This window comes from Nymphaea colorata, chromosome 10 (genome assembly GCF_008831285.2).
Source record: "Nymphaea colorata isolate Beijing-Zhang1983 chromosome 10, ASM883128v2, whole genome shotgun sequence".
NCBI lineage: Eukaryota > Viridiplantae > Streptophyta > Magnoliopsida > Nymphaeales > Nymphaeaceae > Nymphaea > Nymphaea colorata.
In genome coordinates, this window is record NC_045147.1 from 23,778,506 (window position 1) to 23,789,525 (window position 11,020).

Here is an 11,020-nt window from a genome sequence, read left to right on the forward strand (position 1 = left end):
GAGAAGAAGGTAAACTCCGATCGAGTAAGACAGAGCAAAATAAAACCAACGCTTACATGGTCTAAAACCAATGCTTACACGGCTCTTTCTTGGCCTGTCCGGACATGTAGATAACGTTTAGCTGCATAAGAACAAAAAGTTCTTGTCCATGTGACAAGTTATAATTATGTGCGGCAATAAATACTCTCTCTCTCTCTCTCTCTATGTGTGTGTGTGTGTGTGTGCATACAAGTTAAAATCTACATATAATGGAACGAAATTCATGGTAAAATATATAAAAATATATGAAACGAATAAAAATACTCCTTTTCTCCCTTTAAACATATGAATGACCTAAAATTCACACGTAACGAAAAAAAAAATTTGATAAAACATGTTACGAAAATATTTCTCTCTCTCTCTCTCTCTCTCTCTCTCTCTCTCTCTCTCTCTCTCTTTGTGCATATATGAAAGACCTAAAATCAATATACAATGAAAAAAATTCCTAATAAAATATGTAAAAAACATACAACCAACAAAAATACTCTCTTGCTCTTTCGTTCCACGTATGCAAGTGAATTACCTAAAAATCAAGATACTAAAGAAAAGCATACCTAATAAAACATGTGAAAAAGTATGAGCCAGCAACAAATATATAGACATGCCATGGATTCTGCATTCTTGCTTTCAGCAAGTATTTTTTGTTTTCTATCAGAATTGAGAAGGGAACAAAAAAACATAAGAAAAAACCCATTGAATCACTGGCTTCCTACAAGGATATTTCTTTTAAGAAACAATGAATTGGTCAGAACAATCAAACATTAAATTCAACTGAAAAGGTCGAGCAACTCAAATTCCATTAAATCTTAATTGGTTGGCAGAAACTCATTCAAAAATATCAAATCCTTGCAATAAAACATAATGCGGAAGCAAAAAATGGAAGCAAGTGCTAGTGGGCATGCCTGCAAGACTTTTAAGACCTTGAAGATGAGATGATCTATTCCACAAGCATGGTCAATGGTCCATTGTTCCACAAGCTAAGACAACAGGGAATATATGGCTCCAAGCTATTGGTGTTAGGTATTTTAACAAACACTTGGAGTGCATCAACATGATAAAGAAGAAACCCCAAACTTCTTTTCAACAATCCCTCGTGTGCACCAACACGATGAAAGAGGCCTACCTCTACTACGACACGAGCCTCCACAAGAGCGGTAGATCGAGAACAACCATTATTGAGAGAGTGCTTCCACAGAGGCAGTAGATCAAGCTGTCATTGTTGAGCTACCTACGTCAACAACGCCAACACCTGAGCTAGACTGCAAGGACAGAGTACCCCTCGAGTGTTCGATCGAGGATTTTGAACGGGGTTTCGAACGAGAATTTAGAAAAAATGTTCCAAGGAACCAAGGGTGGGGCCATTACAAGTAAGAATATATTTTTGTGTTCATCAAGGACACGAACACTTTTATCGTCCACGGTTTTTGTCAACCGTTTGATGAGTATCTCCTCCTTCCAAGGACAGGTGTGTTGGGAACAACTAAGAGTAGTAGCAGCGGAAATTGAGGTAGTGTCCCACTAGCGACGTCTCTGCACCAGCGTTGACAGCACCTGTGGACAAACATAGAGAAGAAAGGGAAGAAGAGAAAAGATATTTGTTTTAGGGTTTGCTTCTAAGAGGAGATTTGTTTTAGGGTTTGCTTTTAAGAGGCGCAGGTTGATTTCTCAACAAGAAAACATTAAGTGTATAGAAGCTGGGTTTTATAGATCGCCTTTCAGGATTTCTCCAATCCCAACTACGGTTATAGGATGGAGATTTATGGTAAAAATTAAAACGAAAACATTAAGATTGGGATTTATTTCCTGTTTTGATTTCATAACTGCAGAATCTCTCTTGCAGTTACAGAGAAAAGGATAAAACTCAAGGCCCACTACCTAACAAGGCCACTACCCAACAAGGTGTACGTTCTTGGAACAACATCTTACATATACCAAACGCTCCTGTAAGGAATGCAATTATGCAAGGAACAAACTCCATTTCGATATGGCAGCCGCTTATAGCTTTAAATTCGTAAATGCATTCCTGAGTTGAGCTGATTAGATAGGCATTATGTGAACAGGAATTGTCTATAAATTTCTCCTCTTTTCTTCTCTTTTCTTCTCGTGATTGAGTTTGAAGGGAAACCCGGACCTTGTCTAAAGGAATATGGTATGTATTGATTTCACTTAAACTCCTACTCTCTTGAAACTAAAGAACATTCTCGTTAAATAGAACTAAGCTAGTTGTTAGACAAGTTTGGATTCTACTACTACAACTCTTGAGCAGTAAGAACCTTAGCCTGGGGAAGAAGCAGGGAGAAGCATGCCTGTAAATACAAGCGGTAGTACTTCCTCTTTGATTTTCTACTGGCCTTCTTCTTCTTCTTCTTCAACTGCATATTTTTCTGTAACTTTTTTTCTCGGCTTGTTCAAAAAATTACAACCCTAATGAGAAGGGCACCTTTGTAGCAGGCAACCACGTACCTCCATCGATAAAACGACCAACAGTAAATTTTCTTGCATCAGCTACGCTCATCAAATGGTAGCCAGGCCACTTCACCCTGTGCCTGGTACTTGCGCCTGCACCCCTGTTCCTGTATTCCCCGTAGTATAAGGTCCTCAGTGCAAAATCACCAGCCCAAGGTGACCAACCAGCAGGGTTTATGAAGCCACCAATGTTAGAGAGCATGACCACTGTCCTCGAATATTCTTTCCACGGCCTACCAAGATAGGACTGCACCTCGCCGCGAGCTGCCGCCACCTCCAGCTCTGGAGTTGCCAAGATGTTGCTATGTATAATGGCAATGCCGGTCTTGTTATGTGGATCTGTTCTGGCCTGAGCCGTAACCATGTTTGCCTGGCCCGGCAATGGCTTCCGAACATAGATGTTACAGCGTTGGAAGACCGCAGCTGCGTCGCCGAATATGAAGTCAACGGTGCCGTAGATGTTGCATTCCCGGTAGAACTGGCTCCGGGAGTGAACGCAGAGAGTGTCTTGGTATCCCTCAAAGCCGCATCGGTAGAAAACGGACTTGTCGCCGCCGTTCAAGACGGCAAGTGCCTGCCCCATGGCAGGTCCGGCTGTATTCCGGATAGTGATGCCTATGGCCATGAAGTTGTCTCCCCATACAGCTGCATGCACAGCGTAAAAGCTACATATTAGGAACAAGAAAGCATGGATAGGATGGCCTTGCAAGGTGAGACGACATTGGAAGTTTCGATAGCAATATATGTGCGTAACCAGCTAGTGAAATCGCGTCACCTTGACAGGCATGAATTGAACAATACAAATGGTCGCATAAAAATAGTTGGTTTACTGTATTAAGCAGATGAGTGGTTGTGGTGGCCTTCAACCGCCATCAATCCAGAAATTTTGGTGGGAGAGCACTAATATGTTAACTTTTAATTAGGAAAAACATTTGTATATAAATATATGTTTGTAAAAATTTACGTGGCTCACATGACAAACGTCTGCCCACCGAAACGCACCCTATACACTTGGACATGCTAATAAAAACGTCTTAAAATTTATTCACTTGCTGGATGTAAATTTTAAAATTCACTTAGATTAGGGGGAAAAATGAAAAAGGATTAAATACGGGATCGATATTGCTTGGCGAGACAGAGAGGGAGAGAGAGAGCACAATTAAAGATGACAAATGGATCCGTTATAAATGGAGAACACTCCGCATTAAGTTGCTGGGATGTGAAACAAATAGATCGAAGAAAAGAAGATGGAAGTGCAAAGTCAGAAGTGAAAAAGAAAGGTCACCAAGTGTGGCAGAGTTGAAGATGTCGAAGCCGCCTGCCGCGCTACGACTCCCCGTGATGATGGTCCTCCGCATTCCATCTCCAACCAACATAATATTTCTATAGCTCTGCCTTATCCGTACATATTCTTCGTAAACACCTGCCTTGATCCTAATCACATGGTAGCCGTTTCTCGGATGCATATCCTCAGGAGCAGCAGCTATGGCCTCGTTGATGGACCGGAAATGTCCGCTCCCATCCTGGGCAACCACCACTTTCCCATGCTTCCGCAACCGGCCGCGAGCAGAAAGCTCCTCCTCCGACCTTCCACTCGAACCAAAACGGAACAACTTATTGTCATTAAGCCAATGGGGCATGCCATCTCGCCTCACCCTCAACTCGTGTAGTAGATCCCCACCCCCTTCACGCTTTCTGGGGCCTTTCAGGTCCCGAGAGCGGGCAAACATGGTGAGGGAGGTTCGATAGAGCTCGGACCCATTGGCGACCAAGTGTTGGAGATCGTCCCCGTGTTGCGACCTGCGTGCTTTCTTAAGCCCATCGTGGCACGTCTCTTGGTTGGTAACGACGGCGCTCAAAAGGGTGTGGACATCGTCGGCCTTGTTGATAGCTAGCCCTGCAGCACCATTAATGGCTTTGAGGGTGGTGAACGTGGAATTCAGGTATTTGGTATTGAGTTGGGAAAGAAGGAGACAGTCCTGGAGGGCCCCTAGCCATGCGCCGGATCCCTGCATGGCTTTTCCAATGAGGCTTCTCTGGATGAGGTCAGAGACCCTTGCCGCGTGGCTGAGGGATTGGCTGAGCAGGTATTGGCTGTAGCCGCCGAGGTCAGACCTTTCTTGAGGTTGGAGAACCCATTTGCAGAAGCTTGGGTTGGTGGTCAACTCGCAGGCCTCATGGGCAGTGAGGTTTAGTGAGAAAGAGGGCACCGTGAGCATCCAGAAGAGAATGGCTGTCCATATGACACAGCGTATCATCTCCCTTCTCCTTCTCCTTCTCCCCCTCCCTCTCTCCTTTTTCGCCTATGCTTCGTCTTTCTCGCTCCAGCTTTTAATATAGAGGGTGAACTCCATTGGACTGAAGAAGAGAGTCCGCCCTTTCATTAGTTCTTACCGTTTCGAAAGTTCGGTCTTTGAGTAATTAAGGGAACTCCATTGGATTGAAGAAGAGAGTCCGCCCTTTCATTAGTTCTTACCGTTTCGAAAGTTCGGTCTTTGAGTAATTAAGGGAACTTACTAGCACTCTCCTATGTAAATGAATGTGGTGAGTTACGGGTGAATAAGTTTAATTAAAATTTTCATTCAAGATGGATGTGATAAGCATAACTTATTGGTATTTTGTAACCTACAGTTTGAGAGGAACCAGAGTTTGGAAAAAAGGTTGGTGCGGGAGGAGAAGCGTGAGAGCCATGGTTTTAGGTCGCATAATAACCAGCTGAGTTGGAAATTTCTATATGCGACGTAAGAAATGATTCTGAACATCTGTTAAGAACACTATTTTGGCCATGATTTTGCTCTTAATTTGCATGGAATGTGCTTCACCATTGTAATTCACATGCATGGTACGCTTTCCCGAAAGGAAAAGTAAATCAATTCGGAATAGCTTTACATAAATAGACAAGCTGTTGAAGAATTATAGAAAGCCAGAGAAGTACACTCACACACACACACAGGCACACCCACACACAGAGAGAGAGAGAGAGAGAGAGAGAGAGAGAGAGAGAGAGAGAGATGCCTAATTGGGCCTGTCAAGCTTTTCTCTACTTGTTAGGGGAGAAATGAGAATAGCATTCGCGTATTTCAGTATAGCCCTTTCAAATGTTTTTGATAATAAAATTAATGTATTTAGAAAAAAATTATTCCCAAAGCACATGTCAAAATTATAATGCGGTGTGCTGGAAAAAAAAAACTGTAATTGTAAACGTTGCCTCTAATCATGACAAGTGTATATATATATATATATCAACGCTGTTTTTATCAGACACTTTTTTTTTTATGAATTCAAAGGTAACTGCTGCCCGCTACTCAGAGTCTTGAGATATTTCGAGCTTACCTAAAACTCCCGAAACATTTTTCATCTTTTAAGATGCTGATCTCTATAAGGATCAAGTGAGCCTTGCATATATATTCGGACTCTTTTTCAAATGATGTTTTGTTTTTTGCACATGGCAACAACCAAATGGAAATATCAAAATTGTTTATTGCAATACTCCTCTAGAAAAGGTGAAATTTTATACTTTCCTATATTGACCTCTTGAATCAGAAAACACAATGCTCTGGAGAACAAATTAAAAAAAAAAAAAAACAGTTTTTTCCTAATTAATTTCACGAAAAGAAAATCTGGGGGCATGATCTAGAGGTCTTCTCCAACAATGAGAACTTGTCTTGAAGTTTATGTCCTACCTCTCGCTAAAAGGAAAAAAGAAAATTAAGAAGAAAAAATGACGTGAAATATAGTGATAACCTTACACTCTATCGAGCCGCCGTATGCGTGGCAAGTAAAACATGTTATTTGTTATATTATTCCACAATCGTATGTGAAATGCGCGTAAAACAAAACGAATAGCATACCGGAAGCTTTGCCACCTGCAGCTCTATCGGCCCCCATAATGAACACTGATCCAGCTCCTCCAGACAAAACCTTTTCCCCTAAAAGTTCACGTTTCCCTGCCCAATGTTGCGCCCAAACATCCACCAAAAACTTGTCCCCGCCCTTAACTTAGAGGTTAATGTGTTTCGGCCCATTGTTGGGCCCAAATATTCACCAGAAAGGGAAAGGGGCAAACTGCGAAGCCGCAAGGCGTGCAGGGGCAATCTGTGCATCTTGGCATGGCGCGTTGGGATTTCACAAGGTCATTGTTTCTTTTTCTCTCTCTTTGACTCCATCCCCCTTTTCTTGTTTTGATTTTGGACTTCTGATGAGCTTGCATTTGATTTGGGGGTTTTTCACATTTGATATCACATTTGTGCGTCTTTTATTCGTGCTGTATTAGGTCATATAGGTTCTTCTCCCAATCTGTGCATCTTGGCATGGTGCTTTGCCCGTTGGGATTTCTTTCACTAGGTCAGCGTTTCTACTCTCTCTCTCTCTGCCTCTCCCCGTTTTCTTGTTTTGATTTTGGACGTTTGATGAGCTTGCATTTGATTGTGGGTTTTCACATTTGTGATTTATGTGTTCTTGCTTCTAGTCAAGCAGCGAGTTATTTATGAGAATTTTTGTTAGATTTTGATGCCATTTCTAAAAAAATGGGCTTATTTTTAGTCGACTCTAGTGGTTGTCCTTCTCAGAGTTGCTAATTACATGCTGAATCTAGTTGAATAGAATGTGGCGGTACAACTCTTGAGCATTTGAAACTTTCCGCAGGTAATAACTTTAGCCTGAATTCTACGTTTTTTTTTTGCAGTTTGCCTATGTATTCAGTGAAAAGAAGAAACTGTACAGGTCCAAGTAAATGCAGAATTAATGAATATTAATTTCATAGATTATTAGGATTAAAAAAAAAACAAGAGAGACATGAATCTTACTAGAATTTGACAGTAATCTTGGAGGGGACAACTTGCTCGGACCCAATCTTGGGATGAACTGGTTTCAGTCCCAACGCACCGCGAGTCCATGGCTGTGACCCTAGACGTCTTTTTTTTTGCAAAATGCTTTCTTTGTTGATCAGGTTTTGGAAATAAGAGAGAAAAGGTAAGGCCGATAAAAGGAAAACCCGAATGGAAAAAACTCAAGGAAGCGATGAGAAACAGGCAGTTGGCGTATGTGCAACCGCTATTAAATCACTTAACAACAACATCACTCCACACGCTTCTTCATTTCGTAGCTTCATCTCAATGGATGGAGCGAAGAAGAAGGACCTGCTGCCCGCCGTCCTCACCCTCCGCCTCAAGCGCCTTCTTAGTCTGCGCGCGTGGAGGAACGCCCTTTCCGTTGCTTATGGTTTCATAACGGCTTTTATGTTCTTCACACTCTTCCTAGCACTGTGCAATCCTGCGAGGGTCCTTTTTCGTTCTCTTTCTCCTCCTCCAGAACGACAGCCCCTCTCTCTTCTACTTCTTCTTCGTTGTTGGCCTCCTCCTCTTGCGCACTCCCTGATCCCAACTTCTGTGCTTCTGAAAAACTTAATTGCAACGGAATCTCCAAGGAAAAAGAACTAAATTCTGACGACGTGGAGCAGAGGCAGGTGGATCGGCCTCTCTCGTTCAAGGTCCACGATGATGGGAATGATTCTGTTCCTTCCGGCAGCAACCAGCGAGAACCAAATACCGCTTCTCCAATTGCGTCCCCGTCGTCCACTGGGAATCCGACTCAAACCGTTAATGGAGTTTCCAGCGACGACCCCCTTGCCACGTCCCTTCTCTGGAAGTTGAAGACGAGCTTGAAAAGCTGCTTGTTGCGGCTAATGAAAGGTACAATATCTCGGCGGGAGAACGAGAGATTTTGCGGCAATATCGATACGGTGGCAACGCTTTCGTGGTCGGTGATTTGGAGGTGGAGAGAAGTCTAGATACCGAGGACAATATGACTAGCACTCCCGCTGTGGCCGGAGAAAACGTGGAGACGGGGAGAACTCTAGACAGCGTTACCAATATGACTAGCACTCTCACAGTGACTCCCCCGAAGAAAATGGCACGGAAAGCCACCAATGTTGTGAAGCGTGACTGTGACTTGGAGGCGGAGATAAGTCTAAACAGCGTCAGCAATATGACTAGCAGTCCAACAGTGACTCCCCCCGAGAAAACGGCACGATCACCCGCAACGTCACCACTGTCGTGAAGAAGAACGACGGTGACGTCCCTGTAAAGATTCAGCAAGTTCATGGCACGCGCAGACAAGGGAGGAAAGAAGGAAGTAGAGAGGGTAGGCAGGGTGGCAGATTAAGACTGGTGTGAGCAGCGAACTTGGAGGATGAAGACTTGTGTGAGGACAGAAGACACCGGAAGAGAGAGGCCGAAGATCACCAAAACGGTGGGTATGGGATGACTCTTAGGGCCTGTTTGGTTGGAGGGAAAGGAAAGGAAAGGAGGGATTGCTCAATCCCTCCTTTGTTTGGTTGGCTAACTAAAAAGGAGGGAAAGGAAGGGAAAGGGGCAAAGTGTGTTTGGTTGGGAGGGAAGAGAAAGGGAAGGGAGGAAAAGGAAAGGATTGTGTAGTATAAATGCAATCCCTCCCAAATCGGACGGATTGGGAAGGAAAGGAAAGGAAGAGAGGAACAAAGTGTTGACTGCCCACAATACCCCTTCTTTCACGTTCTTAATTTTTTAAACATTTTGACTGTTAAGGGTATTATTGTAAAGTATTAACATTTCCTTTCCTTTCCTTTCTTTTGTATCCAAACAAGCTTTTTAATGACTTCTTTCCTTTCCTTTCCATTCCATTCCTTTCCCTTCCCTTCCCTTTCCTTTCCCTCCCTTTCCATCCCTTCATTTCCCTCCCTTTCCCTTCTACCAAACAGGCCCTTATCCTCACTACCTGCAGGGTCATGCCCATATGTAGAAACCGCCACCAATTGCTATCAAAATTGGCCGACTGAGAGAAATTATGAGAAAAGGCAACAGCAGCCGAATGACTGCAATATCCCAAGGTAAAACAAGAAACAATATCATTCACTTACTTCTTTCATATTTTCTTAAGAAATTTTCATCCCATAGTGCCACTTTTTTGAGTAGTGCCCCCTCCCGTCAGCTAGAAAACGAACCACGTTTTTCAGTGTTATATTTTAAAAGATTAAAAGTTGTATTTAAAAAAAAAAAGTGAATACATTTCTTAATCTCGTAGGGGAAAAATGTGTAATTGTATAGAACTTGTAAAAGCAAGCACTTATTTGAGAGTAAAGTAACAAAAAAAAAAAAGTGGTCCACATCAACAAATTCAGAATTTTATTATATTTGTGACCGGATGTGAGTCTCCGAACATCTGAGTCAAAAGAGAGCTCCTCGTGTTCTTTGTGTTCTTCTTTTTGCCAAAAATCTTATTTATTATACAACTTTTTTGGCTACGAATTATTCAAGGTTGGATCCAAAGGATATGTTGAAGAGACTAAGAGGGAAGCGCCTGACTTTCATAGGTGATTCTCTCAACAGGAACATGTGGAGGCCTCTCATTTGTCTTCTTTGGAGCTCTCTCGAAGACAAGACGAGGATGGTTTTAGTGTCCAGCCTTCATGAAATTGGAACATCCAAGGCAACTGTATTCAGATTTTTGGTCAGTTTTGAAACCTACCTCTCTAGATTTATTAAACTTTTGTCCCTAAATATTTTTCTTTTCCGTCTGAATTAAGCATTGAGATGCTTATATTCTCTGTTTCTTGATCCTGGTGGTACAGGATTACCAATGCACCTTGGAGTTCTTTTGGCCGGCATTTTTAGTCGATGAACAGTAGATTTCTCACCCCAATTGGACTATCAGAAAAAAAATCTTAGGCTCGACAATATTGTGACTTTTGCCCCTAGCCACAAGGATGCTGATATTTTGATCTTCAACTATGGCCATTGGTGGGTTCCTGCCAAGACCAATAACGGGTAAAATTTTGCCTCTCCAGATACCAAAATTAAAATATGCCAACAAAAAAAAAATTTCTTTTCTGCTGGTGTCCAATGATAAACAAGCAACATTGGATGCACCATTTTTCCAACCAAAAGAGAAAAAAACAAAATAAAGTGCAATTTTGTTTCCTCAATGACACTTTGGATGCAACATTTTTCTAAAGATTATTGGTGTAATTAACATGCAGAATTATGACAGGACAGACTTCTACAAACTGGAGAACAATAAGTATGGTTATCTTGAAGTTGAAAGAGCTTGCTTGAGGGCACTCATGACATGGGCTAAATGGGTCGATGCAAATGTGAACCCCAACAAGACCACAGTTTTTTTAGAGCTTTTTCAAATGAACATTACAGTTAAACTGCTGCCACTTCCTTTTAGTTGGTTCAATTGATTCTCTCACCCTTTGGTGCTGACTTCTACTTCATTTCTGCAACCCGATGGTTATTGATTTTTTTTATTCAAGTGGTGGGCAATGGAATTCCGGCGGACATTGCCACAATGAAGCAGAACCAATAATGAACGATGCTTACCTCTCCCCACAACCACGAGAAATGAAGTCGGTGATACGCAAAATGAGAACTCCCCTGCTGGGTCTTGCCCATACGTAGAAACTGCCAACAATTGCTATCAAAATGTTGATGCAACTTTAAGAGTGTGTTTAATAGCCTCAGATTTCAAATCCAAG

The 11,020-nt window shown here is 42.3% G+C and overlaps 1 protein-coding gene and 1 long non-coding RNA gene across 2 annotated transcripts; one reads left to right on the forward strand and one right to left on the reverse strand.

The window, feature by feature from the left end:
• Window positions 1–2,455: 2,455 nt before the first annotated feature.
• LOC116262698 (pectinesterase-like) lies at window positions 2,456–4,763 on the reverse strand. The gene is made up of 2 exons (XM_031642179.1): window positions 3,791–4,763; window positions 2,456–3,150 (listed from the first exon to the last, which is right to left on the reverse strand). The coding sequence occupies exons 1-2, from the start codon at window positions 4,761–4,763 to the stop codon at window positions 2,456–2,458; spliced, it is 1,668 nt and encodes a 555-aa protein (XP_031498039.1).
• A 1,693-nt stretch (window positions 4,764–6,456) lies between these two features.
• LOC116263236 (uncharacterized) lies at window positions 6,457–10,301 on the forward strand. Its single transcript, XR_004174615.2, has 3 exons — window positions 6,457–6,849; window positions 9,870–9,990; window positions 10,112–10,301. It is a non-coding gene; the product is annotated as an uncharacterized LOC116263236 (long non-coding RNA).
• Window positions 10,302–11,020: the final 719 nt, after the last annotated feature.